The 25,730-nt window shown below is 39.7% G+C and overlaps 1 protein-coding gene across 4 annotated transcripts in view; it reads right to left on the bottom strand.

Annotated features, from left to right (window-relative positions):
• LOC116060083 (ninjurin-2-like) overlaps positions 1-25,730 on the bottom strand; it is a 30,477-nt gene that overhangs the window by 2,634 nt on the left and 2,113 nt on the right. For 3 of the 4 annotated variants that reach the window (XM_031313487.2, XM_031313489.2, XM_031313490.2), the window contains exons 2-3: positions 1,066-1,202; positions 758-837 (exon numbers count right to left, since the gene is read on the bottom strand). In XM_031313487.2, the coding sequence (XP_031169347.1) occupies positions 758-837; positions 1,066-1,202 (217 nt within the window). Of the gene's footprint in view, positions 1-82; positions 428-757; positions 838-1,065; positions 1,203-25,730 lie in introns of those variants that run through there. The other variant, XM_031313491.2, reaches the window with a different exon arrangement.

Here is a 25,730-nt window from a genome sequence, read left to right as displayed (position 1 = left end):
TCTTAAACCATCTGACCAATTGCTGGTTGGTCCTTTGGCCCCGTCCATTCATACTGAACAAAGACATCAGAGTACAGAATACTGTAGTTGATTAGTACTTTAAGTAGAACAATAAGTCACACTTCTTGTGTGTGTGTGTGTGTGTGTGTGTGTGTGTGTGTGTGTGTGTGTGTGTGTGTGTGCAGAGTTTAGTCCTACATTGAATGTGTCACAAACTTTATCTACTTTCCAAAAAAAAAACTACATGTCCCTCTTATCCCTATGTCAGAAAGTCAGTAATGCATCCTGGCAAAGAGGCCGGTGCGCTCCATCCCAAAGATTGAAATGAAGATGTTGGAGACGAAGATGAGGAAGATGATGACGGTTGTGGTGTTGTTCAGGCTGTCCAGGCGCTTCTGGTTGGCCTCTTCGTTAACATCTCGCCGAGCTGCAATGAGCACACACATGTACACACACACACACACCAAAAACAAAAACTACACAAAAATAAACTACACAAAAGGGGCAGAGAAGTATTCCAATGCCAATGTTTTTACTTTTATCATACTTGATATATGTTTTTTTATGTTGCACAAAGAATGTTTGGTTGCTGCTAACTATTTTCTGCCAAAATGGACATGTAAGTGACTGGACTTCGACCTACACTGCCTGTATTTTCACAACAAATCAAATTTGTCAGTTTATTAGTATGTTAATATGATTGGTTAAAAACATGGAGCAGGGATTACTGAAGAAGGTGGTCTTTTGATTGGCTCACCAATTATGATGATCAGGACTCCAGCCACTATCTGGAGAGCCAGGGAGAAAGAGATGAGCGTCAGGACAGCAGCGTAGTACCTGAAGAGGAGAGAGAACAAAGTTGAGGCAACAGTAAATGTGATGATTCAGGAAGTTGAACTCTGATAAATCTCTACAATATTTTAAGAGTATATTTTCTCCTTGACCAAAAAGGTCCTTTCTACTTTTAACTGAATTTGCGGTGGAACTTCTTCTATACACAATAAATGTAAAACAGTTTTGTCATCTCCCTGATCTCTCTTTGCCGCTCAAACACACTTACTGTACCTGTATCCAGCTCCCTGTTCAATGACGGTCTTCATGTGTGTGATGTTAGCCAGGAACAGAGCAATGTCCAACATGCCCTCAGCTGCTGTCTTTTTCGTGGCATACAGGTTCATGTTCAGATTAGAGGGGGAACCTCCCTGAAAGAGAGAGATACAGATTTCAGATTTCAAGAGGCCATTCCCACCCTTTGCACCCTTACGTTGAGCTTTTACTGTCAGCGCTAAGACAAGTTTGACTCACTAAAACATAGATATACATGTAGATAAATAAATAAATGTAGAATACTAAATGCACAGCTTCTTAATGGTTTTTACTAACTCAGTTGTCCACTCATCATGTCTGTATAATGACTTTTGTATCTGCCAAAAAGTTACGCAGCATTGGTTTCTTTTTACTTTTCTTTTTTTATTAGATGTCAAGATAATTAACTTATGATCTGGAGATACCCGATGAAATAAAATGATTGCCCCTGCTCTCCCTATAATGTGCCATCCACATGAATCCCATCAAGATCTGGCCCGCATGTGAGAAACCCCTGCTACGAGGACATCTTGTAGGGACCGGACACGTGGCTGTCACTTCAGCTGCATAATGAACCCTTCCCCTTTGCTTCCTTTAAAAGACCGAAGACAGAGGGTAATAAAGAGAGAACAACAGGAGAAGGTGAATGAAGAAAAGAAAGTAAGAGTGAAGACAAAATAAGAGAGACAGAGAATAACAAGTGCCAAAGAAAATCAGAGAAGAGAATCTCCAAGTTACTTTGCTGTTGTCTGACCAGAAGAGGGCAGCAAAGACCAAGAATACTATCCGAATACTGCCAGAAAAAAGCATAGTCTGTCTGATAAGATGAAGTGTGTTCATAGTTTTATTTATTTATTTTTGGAACCAAATTCAAGCCAGAAATCACTGTCCAAGTCAACAAGATATTGATTTCATTCGGCAGTACATTTGTGATCAAAATATAACTCTTATCACTGCTTAATGTAATAATTAAACCATACATAAATCATCATCGTCGTCTCAGAAGCCACTCCACTGTATTCTAGCAAGGGTTTCCCTTTTTTTGGCAGCTCAAAAATAGAAAATTATGAATACATTTTTTTCTCGTGGCTAACCAGCTAATTGCAGCTCATTTTCTAGCAGTTTGAAGTAGTTGCCTTTAAACTGATAAAGAGTTGCACTTTGTTGCGCATGAGATATTTCAGAAATCGACTGTGTGTGTGTGTGTGTGTGTGTTGGAAGAAGAAAGCCTTTAACATTATAAAGCCTATCCAATTATTGCTCTGCTATAGTGCACGGACTGCAGATGCACATATTGGATTACTTAACACTGAGCTATAGATTGAAGCATTCTGTCCACAAATGGATCATTTTACCCGAGGCTGTGTCAGTGTAGTTTGAAACAGTGCAGTCTGTTTTTCTTTAGGCTCCACAGAAACAGAGATGTGTTGAGGGAAGACATAGATCACATTATGTACTGTAAAGCCAATCATGTGGACACTTGGGACACATTGCCTACTTTATGACCTCACTCGGCTGTAATGTGCTGCTCCAAAATAAATAGAACATTGACACTGTGCATGTACAGTAACTGTACTCTGTTTTTATGTGTTAAGCCACTTTTGCCTCTGCAAGTGTTTGGACAACACTCAGACGGACTTGTTCATTTGAAGCATACTGAGCCCTTAATCAACAGTCAACAGTTGCCATGTGTGCACATAAGGAAGCACTCTAGTACTGGACTGAAGAAGGCACACGTGCTTGTGTGGTGCATGTAAACACAGTGTGGGCTGAGATCATGTGCCTTGGTTTCATTTCTTTTACTCGGACAACGCTAGCTCTTGCAAACTTGTATGTAGCTAACCAACGGTGTCGACCGATAGCACCACAAAACTACTGAACAGCTCAGCAGTGTGTTTACATCCCCTACCCTCTCGCCCATGAATACTGGCACTGTGCACTTTGGTAACAAATATTTTCCATTGACAGTGTTCATATGAGGTCTATGTCTTATCATACTGTAAGTGTGCCTTGATTTCTGGAACAAGATGTTGATTTATTTTTTTTTTTTTTACTCTTCGAGTGCCACAAAAGCAAAGCAAACCCGGCCCTCTGCGTAAGAGGAAAAGTATGTTTTTTTGGATAACCTGCAACTTGCAGGTTATCCAAATGTTTACTGATCCCAGGATATAATTTAAAGTCTAATTACCATATTTCTGATCCCCATCAAACTAGTACACATGTGGTATATTTTTGTGCTGGAAATCTTGATTTCATCCCCCACACAGCCTGTGTTACAGTACAGTTTGATCCAGACTGGTATAATCTCCCAGAAATTATGAAGCAATTCCTAGAACTGTAAGACTGTCAAAACACTATGAACACATGTACCGTGGCCTTTTGTATGTTTTTTCTGTGTGTGTGTGTGTGTGTGTGTGTGTGTGTGTGTGAAAGACAGAGAGAGAGAGAACTGAGTAGAAAAAAGAAGGAAAAACATGAGGAAGTGAAAAAGACTCAGATATAGAAACGGGCAGAGAGTGAGAAAAGACGTATGTACTGTATTTATACTGGCCTGTTTCCATCTTTTCTCCTTCGGGGACTCGTGTGGTTACACTTTATCAACATCAGCTTTTGGCACAGTGCCAACACACACACACACACACACACACACACACACACACACACACATACACACATGCAACTACTGATAGCCCAACAAGACACACAAGAAAAAATTGGAATGGCCTACATACAGTTTTACGGGCCATGTGTGTTCACTTAGTGCTTAATCTGAATTCATGAAATTATTATTTTACCCTTTGTTTTCACCGTACAGATAGGAGAGGGATAGATCCTTATTTACAACAGAAGAAGTGGTTTGCACGAGGGCAGCAGGGCTACATGCATTTATCCCTAGAAGCTGTGAATTACCAGTTGGCCTCAGGGCTGCTACATCATAAATGTCCAGGCTTGACTACCTGGCTCAGCTTTTGCTTTTGAGGAATGAGAACATTTTTCTTTCTTGTTTTCTTAGCTTAGCTTTCTCCGAGGAACATCAATTATTACTTACAGTATTACCCCTAATCATTTAACAGCTGCTCACTATTAAGGACTAAACAGATACAGCATAGTGTGATTCATAATTTGATCCCTAGAACCAAACCACTTACTTGGCTAAATACAGTAACAACATCTAAGGCTAACAGTAGAAAATATTAATAATAATATCATATATATTATATAACTCCCTACACAGTACTGAGCAGTGTCAGTAAAATGTACTTCTGTACACACAGAAGTTCTCTTTTTTTCCCACTGGTTTTTGTAGACGTATGGTATTTATAAAATGAATGCTTCCTAGAAATCCAGAACCCTTGTAAAACTTCCATTCCTGAAATTCACTGATCCACAATAGGGCCATATTACATAATGTACACACTCCCACACCGGCCCTGCACACATACTTAAACCACATACTGGATGTATACCTGTATGAGGCACATACAAGAATATGTTGTTCCACATGTACAGGTACAGGTACAGTATTCACATTTGTGCCACCAATATGCACAAAAACAACTGCAAAGTCTTTACACTTCTAACTGCACATAAACACACACAAATATACACTAGACCACATGAGGGGCCCCCCCTCAACCTCACATAAAGTGCTCCTCCCCTGGACTCCTATTGGTTTCTATAATAGCCAATAGGAAGAAAAGCCCAGCTAGGAGTGGAGCTCTGGTTTTCTTTGAATATGTTTTTTTTTTTTTTTTTTTTTACTGTCAGTCTGTCTCTCCATCTGTCTCAGTGCTCGCCTATTTGACAGTTTTTTTTTTCTTCTTCTGCATTTTTCCAAAGCTCTCTCTGCCCGAAGGCATCATCTTTCTGTTTGGCTTTAATATAACTGCCATTTAGGGTAAGGGAGAAGGAAGAAGGGGGGAAGGAGGAGAAAGCAGAAAAGCAGATGAAGAGAAACAGATAGCAACACAAAGAAAGGAGTCAGCATGAAGGGAGGAAGAGAGGCAGTGACAAAGAGATGAGTTGTGTTTTCTCTTGCTGGCTAACTGGAAGCAGAACAGTGTCTGAGTTACTACTTACTCAAATGATTTGCGCTGTAAACATGCTTCAGTTTTTGCCTGAGACCCTAACCCTAACCTTTCACATGACTTTTTCCACATGATTTTCAAAGGACAAATCACAGGTCAGTTAGATAACCCTGAGCAGACTTGATAGCACCTGTTTAAAGTTATAATCCCGAAGATTTCATTATATCAAACCCAATTGTTATGCTATTCATGTCATTTTTTCAGATGCTGCCCCAAATGTTTATTACACACGTCATTTTGAATGGAACGCTGGACATGTATTATTAATTATTAAAACACACCTGGTGTTACCACCAGAATATGTCAATGTTGTGTTTCTACAGAGCAAAACTGAACTTTTTCAGGGTCGACAGTGTTAACAAATGTTTCCACTTCTTTTCATGTTTTATTAAAGGGCCTAAATGATGGAAATACTAAGGGGTTTGCCTGTTAAAGCTAAAAAAAAAAACATCACACAGAATTCCATTGACCACTGAGTGTCAGGCAAACATCATCTCTCTGCATTTTTTGTGTTTGTTTGTTTTAGTGGACACGGGTCAGCACGTGAAATGCTGCGCTTCAGGTTATTTGTTTGTCTGTATGTGTGTGTGCTGATGATAGGTGGGGGCAGTGGGCATGTCAGTGAATAGACTTATTATTTTAGAGACAAACACAAATCAACACATGCACACAACCACATACACTGGGTTAGAGTCAAAACATGTATTAGGTGAACTTTGACATGGAAAGAAAAATAGAGAGAAGGCTGTTATCTACACAGACACACACACAGTCACACACATCATTTCTGTCCGACTCATGCAGTAGGTTCACAACTAACCCAGCCCTGCCCCGTGGATAACTATCCTCCTGCTGACTGGCCGGTAATAAGCAAAGCTGGCATGAGGAACAAAACTGTTACATTATATGAGTCTTTCTGCTGAGTCCTTTATGTCACTGTGAATCCACAGGCCATTTTAACACACCTCTTCGTCCTTTTTTACCCTTCCCCTCTTCCTCTCCTATTTGCTAATACATAAACCATTGTTTTCTTCTTGACTCCACTGCCTGCATTCTGCTTTCATAGACGGATAGAAAGGCACAAAAACTGTGAAGTGATAGGACAAAATTACATACCAACCTCTTCAGAGGATTGTAATTGGCAGGAGTGAAAAATAACTAGTGGGAATATGGGTGTATTACACACTACTCTGATTATAGTACTGTCAACACTAGTTCTGGTTTCAATCAAAAACAGAATAACAAAAATATTCTCATCTTTAACCACCTTTCTTTTAACTATGTTCTCTCTCTTTACTGCTTTTCATCTATATATGTGATCCTCCTGTCCTCTTCTGCCTCTTTGTGATGATCAAAGTATCTTCCTTCTATTATCCAATGGAGGGCGAGCTGTTACACAGCAGGATGGACGCCTCAGTAATTGCTGGTCAGGATGTATGCAAGTGTGTGTGTGACATTTTTGAACATTGAGACTCATTTCTTCTAAGGTCTGTTTGAGAGACCTGTAGAGTTAAATTTAGCTGTATTCAAATACAGCCTTCTTTACTTGAATATTTCCATTTTCTGCTTTTTTATAGATCTACATGCAGAGGGAACATATTATACTTTATACTTAGTTACTTAGATGCTTGTTACTTTACTTTTTTTATATAAAATCACATGATCAGTTTGTAAAATATAATGCTTTGTTACAGATTAAACTACCTAATAATCAATAAAGCTCCAACTTGACCAGTTACAAATGATTTTTAAACACATTTGTGCATCGGGATAATAATCAACAACAACAATATAATATTTAACAATACAACTCTGCCAAGGGCCGTCCTGCTGTGTAATGAGTATTTTTACTTTTAATACTTTAAGTACATTTTGCTAGCTACATGACATGTAAGAGATAGGAGCACTGGGTAAATTAACAAACTACACAACCTCAGTGACCTTTGATCTCTCACCCCCAGTGGGGAGACACTCGACCACACAGACCCTAGTCTATATCCTTGATATTCCACTTCCGGGATTGCTCCAGTGCCGCAGGAAATTCCGCCGGATGAATGTGTTGTTGCCAATGTCCGTTTCCTTTTTTTTTTTTTTTTTGTGTTGGAATTTTAAACTCCGGTCGATTGATGAGGACTATGGTTAACTGCTCCTCAGATCTCTGCAGGGTAAATTGAGACAGCTAGCTAGACTATCTGTCCAACCTGAATTTTTTCTCGCACGACTAAAACAACTTTTGAACGTACACGTTCCACCAAAACAAGTTCCTTCCCGAGGCTATTTTGCAGCGGCTCCGTTCGGAGCATAGCGCCACCCATGATGATCGTGATTGGTTTAAAGAAATGCCAATAAACCAGAGCACGTTTTTCTCCCATCCCGGAATGCTGTGTGTACTAGCCAGACCCTCCTCCGCTCTGCAGTGTGTGGATGGTCTGGCAAAGCGAGACTACATAGACCCACACACAGCTCCATGATGTCACTCACAAGCACAGAGAATAACGTGAACATTTATTAATTTGAACTATGATTTAACATGACACATACAGACACAGAGTAACTGCTACATTTGACCACATGAGAGTGTATTTGTGTGTTTCTGTGAGTGTGTGTGTCTGCATTTGAACTTCCATCTGCCATGTGGGAGTACGAGTGATCTAATATCAGTTGACTCTCTGCATTCCTGACCATAACCACATGGTGTAACAGAGTTTCCCATATCAATGACTCAGCCAGCAGGCCCCTCCGTCCCCTGCAGAGGCATCCTACAGAAACCTTACAAAGGGTCGCATTTCCAATGGGCGGATTTTACAGATATGATATTACTCTATACAGCTTTTGTTGCTAAATTGCCACACTGATGGTCAAATGAAAGAAAAACAATGACTTTTGCTTTATCGCAGACAGGAAATTTAGCATCATGATTTCTCTTTTCAGGCATTAAAAGGACATTTCTGGTTCATACAACCTACATCTTTTTTGTAGTTTGGGCTATCATTGCAGCAACAATAGGATTGAAATCACCAAGTGAATTGATGAGATCTGGGAATGCAGCAATATGAAGAAAAATAAGTCTTACAGGACAGAACAAGATGGCCTTGGTGTTATAATTTATACTGTTTATTGATCCCCAATGGGGAAATTACAATTTACACTCTGTCGTTAGAAATCACTACACACAGGCCTGGCAGTGCCCAGGAGGTGAACTGGCATCTCTCCAGCTACCAATCCACACTTTGTACTTTGGTTCGTACTGGGACTTGAACCAGCAACCCTCTGGTTCCCAACCCAAGTCCCTACGGACTGAGCTATTGCCATTATAATCAAAACCCCAAGTTCTAATAAACCAGAATAATCTTTGTACAGAAAAGGTAGAAAGAAAACATTTTTATTATTATTTGTCACATACAATTGTACAGTACAATGTAGTGACATTCAATTCCTGTATTTAACCCATCCTAAGTATTAGGAGCAGTGGACAGCTGCATACAGCATCTGAGGAGCAACTTGGGGTTCAGTGTCTTGCTCAAGGACACTTTGACATGTGGCTGGAGAAGCCTGGGATCGAACCACCAATCTTGTGGTTGAGGGCTGACCCTCTTTGGCGCTGTATTTGGGGTTTGTGTTAAAAATACTAATCGAACAAATTGGCATTGTGTTGAAGAAAGAGCTGTCTAAAATATGAGGCAGACTTTACCAATGGCTCCAGGGACTATCAGTAGTTACGTGTGTGTGTGTGTGTGTGTGCGTGTGTGTGTGTGTGTGTGTGTGTGTGTGTGTGTTTGAAAAAAAGCCCATGAACACCTGGTTCTCCACTGACGTCAGCCATGCTGGAATAGTCTGTTAGGTAAGAGGTTGACACATATATTATAGCATCCTTTGGCATGCTAAATACCCTTAGAGAAATGTGTGCCAGATGTCTGTGTGTGTGTGTGTGTGTGTGTGTGTGTGTGTGTGTGTGTGTGTGTGTGTGTGTGTGTGTGTGTGTGTCAGGTGGGTATGCAAGTTAGCGTGTGCACCACTGGTGTGTTCTTAATCACACTGCATGCTGTCATGGCAACTTTGCAAACACACACATAAACAGATATGTTGTTAGTGTTTAGAGGCACTTTTTTATAGTGGCAACTTAAGTTACAGTAACTTCACTGTTGACAAGCAGGAATGACAAGTATGTAGAGCCTGAGTTGCCTCACCGCTTCCAAGCAAATTCAAATATTTTGAATGTATAGCTCAGTATAGTCAGATTAGTGTCAATGAGACCTCATATGGGTCTCATTATAATGACAGAAGATTTACACTAATAGCTTCAACGTACAGTATGACCTTGTACTGCAGCATTTCTTCATGCCTAAATTTCACTGCAAATGTGCAAACGTGATCATCCATGAAAGAAGCAAGAACACATTGACACATCTACAGTAGAATGCATGGGATTTTTCCAAATGTGTCAGTAGCTGATCTTTAAACACATAAAAACAAGTTCACACACAAAGACAGGATTTTGGTTAAAATGCCACCACTGGCTTTTGGCCTGTACTGATATTCGGAAACTTAAACGCTACACACATAAAGAGGTAGCACTGGTATGGTATGTCTTTATTCTTTTTTGTAAAATTTCAAATTTTTACAAATACTTTGGTATTGTTTTCCAGGTCAGAACGTCATGTTCCTGTCCTTAGTCCTGTTTAGAGTCGAACTCAACAAAGAATATTTTTTTCCAAAATGTACTCTTTTACACACACACACACACACACACACACACACACGCACACACACACACACACACACACACACACACACACACACACACACACACACACACATGTACACGCACAGACACGCACACGCACACGCACACGCACACACACACACACACACACACACACACTCACGCACACACGCACACTCGCACACACACACACACACACACACACACACACACACACACACACACACACACACACACACACACACACCAAATCATACGCCCTGCTTTTACTAGAGGAAATTCACATGCACTTTACAATGGCATGTAAAAAGACCTCGGTCCCTTCTGGGATGATTTGTGGAGTTGTAAAAGTAGACTTCTCATTGTTGAGTGTTTGCTTGAAGCTTTTTTATCACAGTCAAGACATGTTTGGAAAGTGGACGGACTGATGAGAGTCTTTGTGAGGACGAAGATGGCAGCAATAGCTGGAATTCCTTGTGTTTCTTTGTGGTGTTTAACCTGTCATAAAGAGGTGCATGTGGGTATGAACTCTGTGAACCAGTGTCACAACCACTGACAATAATTTGTTGCTGAAATAAGCTTGGGCCTAACATTTTGCAGTAATAAATCAGACCTAATACAGTTTTTTACGATTGTTTACACACTAAAATAAAAATTTCCACACAATTTGCAAAATTCTACTCCAGTGAGCAAAACACCTCCACAGATTTGCACAACATTACACACAATGTCTGCTTCACCCTTTTTGCAAAACATTACACACAGTGATTTGTAAAACTCTACACACATTTTCACACCTTAGACACAGATAAGGATCGTGAGGTTACTTCCTTGTCATTACAAAGCCCCGGATTGCCAATGACCACACTAATGAATAGTTACAGAATTCTTGTTGCTTTTACAGTAGTTTTTCTTCAGAGTCAAAGTGTATGTATTTCATCCAGTAATTTTTATTTGTCTACAGATTTTATTTGTTTCATTGATTTCAGTGTTGGTTGATTACTGTAACTGATTACGGAAGAAATACTGTAAGTATTGAAATAAATACTAGAAATATTCAGTCTGGAGCATCAGTGTTGTGCAGTGCTTGGTAAGTTTATAGTAGGCATATTTGTGTACATTCTCCCTATATCTCAAACTAATCATGAAGAATGTTGTGGGTTTGTCACTATTTTTTTTGTCATCTAAATTATCCCTTACATAACAATGTCTGGCCAAAAATCTAGCACATGCTATTTCCTAAAATTTTTTACAAATGTGTTTTTTATTTATCACAGCAGTGTGAAACTGGCTGCAATAGTGTCTGATCATTGAGGACTGTGTTGGTTAAATGAAAACTAATAGCATTTTCATAAATATGTGTATATGTTTTGACTGAAGTGTGTTATTTTGCAAACAATCTAGGAATTATGCAAATTGAGTGTGGTGTTTGGATAATTGTGATTATATTTTGAAAAAAAGAACCCAGTTTTCAAAATTGCGTGTAAACAATTGAAAAAAACTGTAATAACGCAACAGTGTTGTCATCAAGCTGGTAAATTGCATTTTCGCTTGCCACCATCTTTTTAGTAGATCTGAGGTCAACGGTGAACTCAAGGACCATTCAGGGGTGCAGCTGTTTGCTCTCAAGGGAGCAGGTTGCAGACCCTCCCTTTGAAGAAATGCTGTCTCTATACATTGTACGACTCTGCTGCTGCATCACACGGGTCATTTCAAAGTTAATTACTGCATGGAACAAGGTTTAGACCGTAAGATAGTTACTGAAAACGTTTCACGAGAAAAAGATACTCGGAATATTCTTTAAACAGCCTTCAGTTCTTGTGAAACTAAAGTTGACATGTCTTTGCAGCAATGCTGAAGTGCTACATTCAAGGATGACAAAGGGGTGATGATAACAAAATGATATTTTGCAGTGAGGTTAAATGTGCAGCAGAATGTGTTTTGTTTTTGTTGCGTTTTTGTGTAACTTTACAGTTAAAGGTAATGTAACATTCAAGGTGTCCTAGATAAGATGCGAGATATTGGATTGCTTATCTGTGGTCAGCTGATGCACCACATCCCACATTATATTGTGATCATCATCTCAAAATATCTTGTTTGCTCATTTTTATAGGAGTGTTTTATGATCCAAATTGAAAGAAACTAACCACCATTTTTAAAATACAGGATTGCAACCTGGTATCACTGACAGGTCTATAGGTCTTTTATTTTAATGTAATGTGAGTTTTTCAGAGTATGAACACAGGCCTAATCTATATTTTCAGTGATAAGTTGACAAATACACAATTTAAACTATACAGTGCATGCTTAGATTGTGAATATGGTCAGATTGACACTGTTTGTTTTCTCTTGCCTAAACCTACACATAATTGAGAGAATGAAACAAAAGAAGAAAAGAAAACGGTTGGGGAGAGCATGAGGCTGGTGAGCGGGAGAGAACTAAATGGGAGAAAGAGAAGGGAAAGTTAAGGAAGAGAAAAGAGAGTCATTTGAAGTGGAGGTTATCCAAAAATAAAACCTCAAAGGTTGAATCTAAGAAGATCCCTAAACTGTGCATGTGTATTTGGTGGGATAGCTGGACTTAGACCTCAGCTGTTCTACCTTTATTCCAACAAAGACACTTGAATGACACCTCAACTTCTCCAAGACTATAAGCTCATTTAAGTCCTTCCACTAAAACTCTCATTACGTTTTAATTTGTCCTTTTTCTTCTATCCAACTCCTCATACTCCTTAAGCCGCTCCTTCATATTAGGTAAATCAGTTTAGTTTTGATTTTGTTATGCAACCCTGAAATAAATAAAAAAAGGTAAATATTTGATCGAAGAAGGTTTTGATCACATGTTGTGGGAACTGTTCTATCTTCACCCTTTTCCAACTACTACCATCTCAAGCTGAACAAGTAAATTTGAGTTAAAACACCAACAAACAGCTGGATATTGAAATGTCCATGACTCGCTTGCATGGAGAAGAAATTGCTCTTTTATCCTACAATTAACACCTAGAATAACACACCACTCAGTGTGGGTGGCATACTGGTTAATGGTCAGGGAGAACAAAACTCAATGAAGCGTCAAAAACAGCAACAAAATCAAGATATGAGTCATGTAAGCCTTAGAGTAGAGTAACAACTGCTGTGATTACACAACATGTGCAATTATAATTCATTGACCCAAAAAGTCAGTTGGCCACAATTGGATCTTGCTTGACAGTCACATTAGAGTGCCTGTATCCAAAACAAACACAACAACAAGAGTGTGGGAGGGACATACATATTGTATACTGTAAGTAGCTGTACAGTACGGTTCGTGTGGCTTTGTTTCGGAGTTGTGCCTCAGGGGCTGAGGTGTGGTGTGTGAACAGGTGTTATGAAAAGAAACAAAGATGGAGGAGTGACATTTGAACTTGTTTTCTCCCACAGATGAGCCAAAGTCTGTTTGGAGTTTAAAACCCCCCATTGGGCACACAAGCTTTCATGCCTTGGTCATGTGTGGCATCCCAGGACATTCCTCCCAGCGGCTTCCTGGTTTTTTAATGGCTCGGCCTTCATCACCATCCACAACACACACTTCCTTCCTCTGTGTTTGTGTGTGCATGAGGGCATTCCTGCTTCCCGACTTCCACGAATGCTGCTGTTTAGTGCCAAAGCTAAATCCCAAAACGTGAGACATTTAAAGAAACAGACAGATCTAGACACTGCCTGGGGTTAAAAATATGTAAGAAAAAACTGTGGAAAAATGTAATCTCTGTGCATTATCAACAGATGAATTCTACCAGAGAATGTGTGACTGTGAGTTTGGGAGGAATTTGCCACTTAGGGGCATTATATCAAAATTGTTTATCTTTAAAGGCCTTTTATCAGTCACAAAGGGACAACACAGCAGATCATAAACACCCAACAACAAACTGCATGTTTGCAGAGTGAAATACATTTCCAGTAATGCATATTTTTTCACCTTGTTTACTATTTTTAAAGGGGCACTTTTACATCAATCTAATAATGGAAGTTCTACAGCCTGTGACAGTTGTATGAGACCAAACAAGTCCTTCAAACCATATGTAGCCTACCATATACCATAGGTATACCATCTAATACAGGGGTCTCCAACAAGTAGCTTGCGAGCAGGTTTCCAGGAGCTCGCTAATAGACTGACAAAATGAGACAAAATTACGTTGATATTAAAAGTGAGGTAGCTAACTTTGTGAGCCATAGAAATGTAAAGTGCTAATGTTTTCTTGGACCCTGATGGGAATATTGTCAGTGATGTAGCTAACTATGCGGGCTAAAAGAAGTGTGAAATAGTCATGAACCTTGACGTGAAGTGAAGATTTTTCACAAGCTTTGGGTATTGCATTTTCATACGTGTACAAACAGTAGCTTCATTCAGCTTATGTGTGTTATGTAAATAAATGTATGCGATATGATGCAAGTAGCTCTTGGCCACTTCAGTTTTTTTTAAAGTAGCCCTCAGATGAAGAAAAGTTGGAGACCCCTGCTCTAATACAACCCATAGCAGCATTTCATAAATTAGCTTCCTAGCAGTGGCAGGAAATATGACCCACAGGAGCGTTTTCCATCCTCATACCTAAACATAACGGTCTTAAAACACATTGTTAACATTGTCAAACGGTCACAGTTTGGTTAGGTTTATGCACAAAAACTACTGAGTTAAGTTTAGAATGCAGTTACTTCACTTCCGTGCGTACGGACATGATATAATTTCGCACATGACATAAAACGTGACGTAATTCTCTTTGTTCTGTAAAGTTATAACAACTCTCTGTTTACTTTTATTTTCAAACGGGACACAAACTCTGGTCTCCTGGGTGAAAGTCCTGTGTTTGTTAGACCCATCCACCACCCTAACCTGTTTCCTTACGCGGATTGTGGCACTCTTATACTTTCTTCCTGCTTTTCTCCCGTAACAATTACTACGGCCACTAGAGGGGGCCACCTAACAATAAACGTAAATAAGGGTCGTAATTGCTGCTTGTGAAAACAACCTATGGGCACTCCAATGTGACTGTAAACGACTTATGGGGTCGTTTTTCGGGGGAGGAAAGTCTTGTAGTAGACAGACTCTGGACGAGTCTGAAAAGCAATCTCAGTTTGGGCTAGGAGACTACAAACCTGCATCACAAACTGGAGTTGTGGAGTTTGAACTTCTCTGTTCCAGTAAACTATTTTGCATGCATAAATGGAACAGCGTGTGTTAGCAAATAGACATTTAAAGTTACCAACACAGCCTCATTGTTAAAACTCAGTTAATATTGCTGTGGCAATGTGGTAATGATCAACATGGATCTAAGACCTCTCTGATCAAAGCTACTTCAACAGCCCCTTGTGTAATTTTAGATAACCACAAGACTGTGAGATACTTCTACTGTTGGAAATTAAAGGGTTTAATGGTCATGATGGAAGTTTTCCACTTAGACAAACCTCTGAACATTCAGCGCCACGTCTGCTCTCTGCTTTCACAAATATAGAGTACTGTAGATGCACATCCTCAGTCAGTTTAAATAAACTAAATAAAAAATCAATTTACATTGAAGTTTCTTTGCTGTCAGGCAGTTCCGGTAACAGAGTAATATGCATCATATATGTAACAAAGGGTAGACAGTAGGATTTGTCCTCTGGGGACCATAGATGTCTACACAGAATGTCATGGCAATTCATCCAAGAGTCTGAGATATTTCACTCTGGACAAAAGTAGTGTACCGCTAGCATTGCTAAAAAAAAACATGTTGTTTTCAGGATTAAAATAGAATACAGTTTTATATTCTATTTTTATTAGTTTATAGATATATATATAGATATAGATATAAAAACCTATCTATCTACTATTTCTATTATTCTGTTTATTTTATTATTTTTTCAATTTTTTCAACTGACGAGGTCAAAGGGTAGACAGGGTTTTCTGCACACAAACACTCACAAAAACATAAAGGCAAGAACAAATAAATGCAATAGATCAGCAAACCTCAGGCGGGGGATTTATTTACGTCCCCAGAGGCTCCTAAAGATGATGTATATGTTTGCACAGTGCAGGCTTATGCAGACAGAATACTGAGAAAAACAAATGCTGTGAAACATGTTATGTCATGTTTATGTCATGCGAAAGTTTCAAAATACAACATGTGAGATTAGAGCTACATGCTTGGTAAAGTAGTAGCCAAAGCATATCATTTTGGTGAGTATAAAATGGAGATGCAAATAACTAATTAGCAACTTCATAGCCAACATTTTATTTTAAATGCCGTCCAATTTTCTGTCCAAAGAACGCACACCAAAAGCCGACATTTACCCTGTCTAATAAAGTATGTCTTCTTTTTCTTCTTCTTCTTCTTCTTCTTCTTCTTCTTCTTCTTCTTCTTCTTCTTCTTCTCTTCGTCTTCTTTTAAAAACAAAAACATGGATGACAATTTTTACAAGTAATTGTAGAATAACTGCAAAATGTGTGTGTAAGTATTTCACATGAATTAAACACTAATGAACATAAGAAGTTTATTCCCTTAAAACTTGGTCGATGCCTTCGTGGTATTACACAGAGGACAATTAATAACAGAGCCTTTGTTTCACTTTTAGCGTGATCTCATTGTGTTCAAATCAACAATAGTCCCATGAGCAGCGCGGGCACCGGGGGACATCAGCGACGGAGACTGGATGAGGTAAGACAGAACCTCACCCACCTCCCACACTCGTTCTTCCCCTCCATCGCTCCAGCTCTGCTTCCACTTTTTCCCTTGAACACATTTCAAATCACAAATGACCTCACACAGCTACATCGTGTATGCTTATACACAAAGCTTGAAGTCATGCTGTTATGTTCTGTTATTCCTCAAACAGGCACACACTCACTGGCAGCCACATACGCAACATATTTACATGTTCATAAACATATACTGTACATATGTCAGCTGGACAGTTTAGACAGACACACGCTCGTAAACCCACATGCGAGATTGACCAGAAACATAAACGTACAGGATCTTTCCCACGCACATACTTTGTCTTATCCGATGACGCTCGTGCTGGATGAAGGTAAAACATAGAGAGAGCGAGGTCTGTATTGACCTTTAAATTCACATAAAGAAACACTTACTCCATACCCGCTGCATAGCAACACATTTTATCAACAAACACAAGAGGTCAGATTCTGTGTGTGTGTGTGTGTGTGTGTGTGTGTGTGTGTGTATGTGTAAATTTTTTTCCCCCTGATTTCTACATGCCAAGTGACCTCTTTTTCTCTTCCCTTTCTCTTTCTTTGTTTTCTATCAATTCGATCTCTTTTGCTCTCTCGTTTGACGTCTATCTTAAAGGAATAGTTTACAACATTTTGGATTATTAGTTTTCTTTCCAAGGATTAAATAAGAAGATTGATATCAACGTTGCATCTATGCAAACTTACAGTAACATGCAGTACACATACTTTATGCGTTATACACATAGACTGTATATACAAGGTTATACCCCCACCACAAACACTCTCTACACAGTCTCTAAAGCATTGTATATGTTAATAACATTGTAAATGTTTATGTATATTTCTATGTGTATGCTTTTCCCCAGATGTGTGGCCACACGTGTGGCTGTGTCTCTATATGTGTTTGGCTGTGATCCAAGCACAGCACATGGTACATAGTCCTCTATGACTTACAGATTTAAATGTGGAGTGCATGGCGCCTCAAATCGATAAGCTACGCACAATTGTCTGAAAATAGAAACATCTTTATAAATTCTAAGAAAAACCATTTAACAGCTACATATGTTTTTTTTATGAGCAGGGTGTGTAAACAAAGCTACATGGAAATGCTGTGAAAGGACTGACACACAGTGCACCTGGATTTATAGGTCTGGTGTGCATTTTTGATTTATGCGTATGTGTGTGAGTTATAGTGTTTTGAGTTGTATTATCCCAGCAGGGGAGCCTTGGCACCAGAAAGGGGGTTTCCTGTTCCTTCTTGGAAAATACGACTGGAACAAGTGGATGAGGAACAAAAGTGTGAGACAACACTCTTGTCCAAAAGCTGCAGCTAGTGATTTATTTCATGGGTAATACAATAATAAATTCAAGGTTTTAAGATGATTGTTTAGTTAGTTTGACAAATAATATCTTGAGGAAATATATCATGAAAAGTCTTTCGCTGAAAAGAACATTTAAGGAGATGTTGGAGTCAAGATTTTAAATCCTACTCAAGTGGAAGTAAAGAAGCAGACTTGTGTTTATGATGAGAATACTTGTGCTTTATATCTGCTGTGTTTCACTCTGTGACACAATAATTGTGGGTTTGTAAAAGAGAGAGAGTAGGAGACGGTGTGTGTGTGTGTGTGTGTGTGTGTGTGTGTGTGTGTGTGTGATAATCTAATTGTTTATATCTGGTGGGATCTGAAGTTTCGTCTGGTATCACTCATCATGGCCCGTTTGCACATGTGTAAAACCTTCTAAAAATCTTTTCACGTTTCTGCACACACGCAAACAAACGGCAGCGATTGGGGCTCTATTCCCATAAAGCTGTTTCAGATTCAAACCGAGTCGGTTGTCATTTCCCCCCCAAAAATGAAAAGAAAACACACACTCCCCCCCTAGACAGAGGAAAAGAGGAACAGTGCAAAATGCAAAGAGGAATGTGTTAATAAAGAAATAAGAGAGAAGAAGATGAATGTATGAGGAAGAAAGAGAGACAGAATTGGAAAATGAACATAAAACAAAGCATAAAGAAAGAAAGATAGTAAGTATGATAAATAACACACACACACACACACACACACACACACACACACACACACACACACACACACACACACACACACACACACACACACACACATATGTTTTGGCCCTTTATCCACCTGTAAATATGTATTTTCAAAAGTAGATAGTAAAAGTACACTTTCAACACAGTCAGTTTCTCAGAAACCCATCTTAAATTATTGTGCGTGGCTATCATGTTAAGAAGCCAGTATGTCTGATGCCAGTATGCAAGTAGAGCTGATTACACAATTCACAGTGCTGACAGTGACATATGTTCCTGTTTCTGTTATGAGACGACTGCAGGAGTAACAACAACAACGAAATGAGGACTAGGGGCCTGTTTCACAAAAGCAGAATATATAAATCCAGGATAACTGATAAAGCGAGGCTTGACCTAGTCTAATCTGTGCATCCTGGCTTGGTGCGTTTCACGAAGGCCAAGCCAGGCTGAGGAGGAGCGACTAGGTTGAGCCAGGCTGAAGTAATTCAGATAGATGCGCGTCCACGGCTTTCCTCAAAAGACCGCAAGGTCGATCACAGATTTACTGATGCCAAAATGGAGAATACGCATTGTATATACTTTATACAGAGTGAGCAGCAGCTTCTTGTGGAAGTATGATGACGTGAAACACATTTTTGTATAAAAAGAAAAGAAACACGGCCGCTGTAATGAAACAGCGAGAGAAAGCGTAGCAGCCGATCACGGACCGACTGAATGCGTAAGTAGACTAAATATATACATTATCTGACCACTGCTCTGAAATGAAACAGTCATAATCATACCATTCAAGGATTAGACTACTAATCATTTGCACAAATTAACAGTTGTACTATTTGCCTTAAAAGTAAGCAGAAGATAATGTTACTCAGGAAATTTACCATTAAGATCAATTTACTACAACGCTAGAGTATGATGCATAAATGTCTCTTTCACTCTGTTCCTCCCTCTCTCTCATGGGCTAAAATATAAATTTCCATATTATATTAACATACACTGCTCGCTTTTAATGCAAAGTGTACAACTGTTCGTTTTTGCAGATGACAGTGACTCATTGAATGGTTTCAGTTAAGAGCAGTAGTTCATAAATGTATATTTTTAGACTATCATTCACTCGGTCCGCTATTATCTGCTACGCGTTTTCTCGCGTTTTTTTATTTTTTATTTTTTATAGAGGACGAGTTTCCTTCTCTACATATTATATGCCTTGCTCCCTTGTATATATGGACATAGAAAATAAAGACACTGAAGAAATTGGACTCTAAAATCTAGAAACTATAAAGATAATTAAGTGATAAATTCCATGCACACTGTAAACATGAATGGAACAGAGTATATTCATCAGTTATTTCCCCCCCAGCAAAATATAAGGTCAAAAACCAACGAGGTGTCCTCTCCCTGTTGTTACATGAATGTACAGTAGCCTACATCACTAGATAGTTACTGGTTCAGTGAACTAAGACTATAATTTAGGAGGATTGTACAATTAGGATATGTTCTTTAAATTGTACAGTCCTCCCAAATTATAGTCCCAGTTTACTGGACAACACAATTTGTGTGCTAAGAATGCCAAATACAGTGCACATGGAAGTGGAACAAACATGATCCTTATTGTTAAAGAATTTAAAAAAAATGAATCAACTAAAGTAATTCAAGGTGCATTGGTCAACTATAGAAATGGACAGCATTGTATGTATTGCCCTTAGTAACAGACTTCATTTAAAACACATTTGAAATTTTATCAGCCTTTTCTAATTATCTCAACAACTGTCATAATATATTCATCAAACTTCTAACAATATGAACAGCAGTCTTCATACAGCAATATAACAGTAACGATGACTGTCACATGAATAATTATTAAAAACAATTATGGTCCCAACTTTAAATAATAACAGTACTTAAATGGGTTCTCGGCAGTAAGTCGGACTCGTTTCAGGTGAGGGTTGGCCTCCGCCAGGGCTGCGCTTTGTCACCAATCCTGTTTGTAGTATTTATGGACAGGATATCAAGGCGTAGTCGGGGTGGAGAGGGGTTGCAGTTCGGTGAGCTGGGGATCTCATCGCTGCTTTTTGCGGATGATGTGGTCCTGATGGCATCATCGGCCTGTGACCTTCAGCACTCACTGGATCGGTTCGCAGCCGAGTGTGAAGCGGCTGGGATGAGGATCAGCACCTCTAAATCGGAGGCCATGGTTCTCAGCAGGAAACCGATGGAGTGCTTTCTCCAGGTAGGGAATGAGTCCTTACCCCAAGTGAAGGAGTTCAAGTACCTTGGGGTCTTGTTTGCGAGTGAGGGGACAATGGAGCAGGAGATTGGTCGGAGAATCGGCGCAGCGGGTGCGGTATTACATTCAATTTATCGCACCGTTGTGACGAAAAGAGAGCTGAGCCAGAAGGCAAAGCTCTCGATCTACCGGTCAGTTTTCGTTCCTACCCTCACCTATGGTCATGAAAGCTGGGTCATGACCGAAAGAACGAGATCCAGGGTACAAGCGGCCGAAATGGGTTTCCTCAGGAGGGTGGCTGGCGTCTCCCTTAGAGATAGGGTGAGAAGCTCAGTCATCCGTGAGGAGCTCGGAGTAGAGCCGCTGCTCCTTCGCGTCGAAAGGAGCCAGTTGAGGTGGTTCGGGCATCTGGTAAGGATGCCCCCTGGGCGCCTCCCTAGGGAGGTGTTCCAGGCACGTCCAGCTGGGAGGAGGCCTCGGGGAAGACCCAGGACTAGGTGGAGGGATTATATCTCCAACCTGGCCTGGGAACGCCTCGGGATCCCCCAGTCGGAGTTGGTTAATGTGGCTCGGGAAAGGGAAGTTTGGGGTCCCCTGCTGGAGCTGCTACCCCCGCGACCCGTTACCGGATAAGCGGACGAAGATGGATGGATGGACAGTACTTAAATGAACAGCAATATGCACCTGTTGTATTTTAATCCAGGCTGATAACAATAGGGTAAAACCACTGCTGGGTGATCAGAAAAGGCTCCAGGATTAAATAAATCCTGGCTGTTAGCCTGGTCGGGAGCAGGCTAGCTGCACAGAATAAATCTCCATGGTGATTTATGTGCCTCCACTTTCGTGAAACCGAGTCAAGGCTTAAATCATCCAGGATAACTGATAAATCCCGGCTTAATCCCTTATCTTGGTTTTGTGAAACAGGCCCCAGGTCTGGAATCAATGTTATTGAATGTTTTATTGGGTGTAGGTGTAGAATGTTGCCTTTCTCCCTTTTCACTAGGCCCTGTTTCCAAAATTAACTATGCTTTGTGTCTGCTTAATCCTTGATTTCAGTATAATGTTTCAGTTTATTTGATAAATTATAAGTCAGTGTGTATAAAATGACTGGCCTATCAGCTGGAGAGTACATACAGGTTCGCCTGATTAGGTCCTTTCAGTAGGGAGGGGCTGGAAACGCCTAAGGTGTAGAAGAATAGGTGCGATAGTTCTGCAGTAAATTACAGTTCTGTAATATCTGGGGTGCCCATTGTTGTGTGAAAAATTTGATCTTTTAATCTTGTTTTAGTTTTGCAGGAAAACAATCAATCAGAATATTGAGGGTCATTTCTCAGCCTTAACAATTGTAGTTTGACAAAACAATTTCACCTCAAGGTCCACTTACAGGCTTTTTCCTGAGCTTTTAAAAGCATCACATAGTCTTCATCAGGTCGAAAGCTCCACAACAACTACCAACAACCTACAGGAATAAACTTGCATGCTTACCTACCAAGAAGTCCTAAAAGTGCTACAGTATGACATCGAAATATCTACAGAGCTCAACAGATCCATCTCCATGACAACTGAGGAAACTCCATACGCTAAAGAAGACGGGTGACAGTAAGTCTGTTAACGAGTCACTTGGGACAGACTTGAGACATATTCCGATGCCAAGTGTTGCAGTCAATCACAACTGAGCACAATCTGGATATTAGGTACAGTACAATATACTGTTTAAATGTTCAAAGACAGACAGACAGACAGACACACACACACACACACACACACACACACACACACACACAAACACACATATATATATATATATATATATATATATATATATATATATATATATACATATATATATATACACACACACACACACACACACACACACACACACACACACACACACACACACACACACACACAGCCTGAAACATATATACTATAATTTGGACTTACAAAGCAAATATTATATTACACACATAATACACAACAAAACAACATAATTTAAAACCCGAGTTTGGTCTCGGGTGAAAGTTCCCGGAATCACACACACACACACACACACACACACACACACACACACACACACACACACACACACACACACACACACACACACACTTTCTCGTACTTCACACCCACACTCAGAATGTGGCATTTGCCATGTAGGGGCCAAGAAGGGGTTACACACACACACACACACACACACACACACACACACACACACACACACACACACACACGTAATGTCAAAGAGAGGCAGCAATGTATTCTGGGACGTGAGAGAAGTGGGAAGGATATGAGAGAGATGGTGGTCTTGAAGGGACACACAGCACCAGACATTAAAGCAGACGGAAGAAAAACTTTTAGTAAACAAGTTGTTATTCAAAGGAACGATTCAGGAGGAATAACGTTTTTTGTATTATCTTGATCATCTATTAATATGATTCTTATTGTTGGCATGATTGAAAACACATTAGTACAAGAAGAGTTACACCAAATCATTTGTATCTCTGTGACATTTTATATTTTTCTTATTGTCAACAAATCCAGTATCAAGCTGCAACCAACAATGAATTGATCCTGCTAATAAGTATCGTCGTGCATTCAAATCTTGATATAGCTTATTCGTCTGCACCAAAGAACTCCATTGTTGTCCAAAAAACAATTTTTGCACTGGGTGGTATATTCCTTCATCACCATGAACATGGGCACTGCAGATTATTTTGAGATGATCAAACAAATTGTCCTGCTGCTGTAAATACTTAGAAGCTAACAAAAACTGCAGCTGAAAATAGTCAACAACAAACACCCTCTTTACTCCCGTTTGAGTAACATTTGCTAAACACTACAATGCCCAGCATTACATTTTTTTTCTTCAAAATGAAAGTATACATTTGTGAGAATAAAGGTTTACATCTTCAGTAGGATGAAGAGGCTTGGGGCAGAGTGCCACAGAAAGACTGTCGCCTGCCTCATCTTTCAAACGTAACCCACACTAGATCTTATGGAGGAAAAGCATTACTTCACTGACCCTCTATAGGTTAATTGAACTTCTGACCACACCCATGATCTCAGCTGGGTGTGGTCAGACACAGTGGTGTGGTCTGTAGTATTTGTGACCACAGCCAGACACAAATACAAATAAACACAATAAATGGTGACCTCTTACACCAGATGATGGTCTCTATTGTTCGCTTTTAAACTATTTCACTGTATTGATTGTTAGAAGGACGCTTAAAGCGTAGGTACACAAACAAATTTTACAGATACGTGGTGCTCTTATCTTTTAAAGTGCCATTTAGCCACGAAGGGACCACCTTATTCTGAGAGTTTGACCATTCTCTGTCTTGGAAACATGGCATGCTTGGAGAGGCTGTGTGATTCCTATTAACTTGGTATCAGCGCTCCACGCCCTGTTGCTATGCTCTATACATAGAAAGTGACTTAGAGGTGTAAAGCCTCCACACCATGGAAATAGATTTATCATGGCAGCTTCACATTGGGCCCAGCTTGAAAACCTCATAAATCCAATTTTAGCAAATAACATGCTTTCCTTTGGACTTGATTTGAAGCTATGCTGAGTGCGTTATGTCTGAATGTTGAGAAGATGTCATGAACTCAGAAAGCCCATTCAATATGTTCAATATGTTCATGTTCAATTTATACATGTTTACACATAAATGTACAGTTCCATTGTATTGTGGAACAGAGGCATCAGAATGCGCTACAGAGGTTTACTGCTACATAATCCAACACGGCCACGACACCGACCCTGCCATCATAGTCACCAGTCTTGGTCGAGAACGTCGGACTTCTAGTTGGTGGGTAACCTTCGGGTAACTGCTTTTTTTCAGGCTTCTGATTGGCCAACATTTTCTTTGCGCGACTGGGGTTATATCGCTGCCTGTAGGCTTTGCATGCTCTTGACAACGCTTCAATTGTGTTTTTGTGTTTTCATGGGGACGAATATTTTTCTAAACAGTGCATGTGTGGATGGGATTTTTTTGAGAACGAAAGAAGGAAAAAGACCTTGTGTCAAAAGAACCTGTGTACGTGTGGATAGGTCTTAGACCGTAGAATAACATGTATGAATTTAAAAAATGTGTGTAGTGCCCCTTTAAAGACTTTTCATATCTATCACCAGTGGTTTTATATAGGCAGTGGTGGCCTAAAGGTTAAAGAAGCGAGCGTGTGACTGGGAGGTCACACGTCTTCCCTGAATAAATAAAGGTTAAAAAAAAAGGTTTCAGATTGTAAGGGAAACCACATCTAATTATATAGCTGCTCTGACACTGCCAATGGCTCTTACTCTAAAATATACTGCAACCCTCACACCTGCGTAATGTAGTGATAATAGCATCAATCATGCACTTACAAACCACTAGCAATGACATACCGGATGTGTATCATGCTGAGAGAGCAATTTATTAAACACATCCTGTATGCACATGCACATTTCCACTTTTTTCTCTTCACATCTGCCAACATATGACTAAGCAACCAGGATTGAAATGAATAGTTGTGGCAAGGACTTGGCATCTGTGAATGTTAGCCACAACTAGTGGCTGATGATGGCCAAATGGTGCCATACGCTCTCAGCTTATCTGTGATGAAGGACGCTATAGGCCTCTGCTATGGTGGTCTTTACCATCATTCACAATCCATATTAATCATTTTATTTCTTGCTAATTGCAGCTAAAACATACAGCAACTACTGTAACAGCTTTATGTGGTTACAATTATCAAAGTGACAAGTTAACCCAGACATTACAGATAAACTGTTGTTTCAAAAAATGGTAATATTATTCTCATTGATATGAAAGTGTGACTCATCAAACAACAAGAGGGAGATACAGGGATTT

This window comes from Sander lucioperca, chromosome 20 (genome assembly GCF_008315115.2).
Source record: "Sander lucioperca isolate FBNREF2018 chromosome 20, SLUC_FBN_1.2, whole genome shotgun sequence".
NCBI lineage: Eukaryota > Metazoa > Chordata > Actinopteri > Perciformes > Percidae > Sander > Sander lucioperca.
This window is presented reverse-complemented; position numbering and strand designations above follow the sequence as displayed.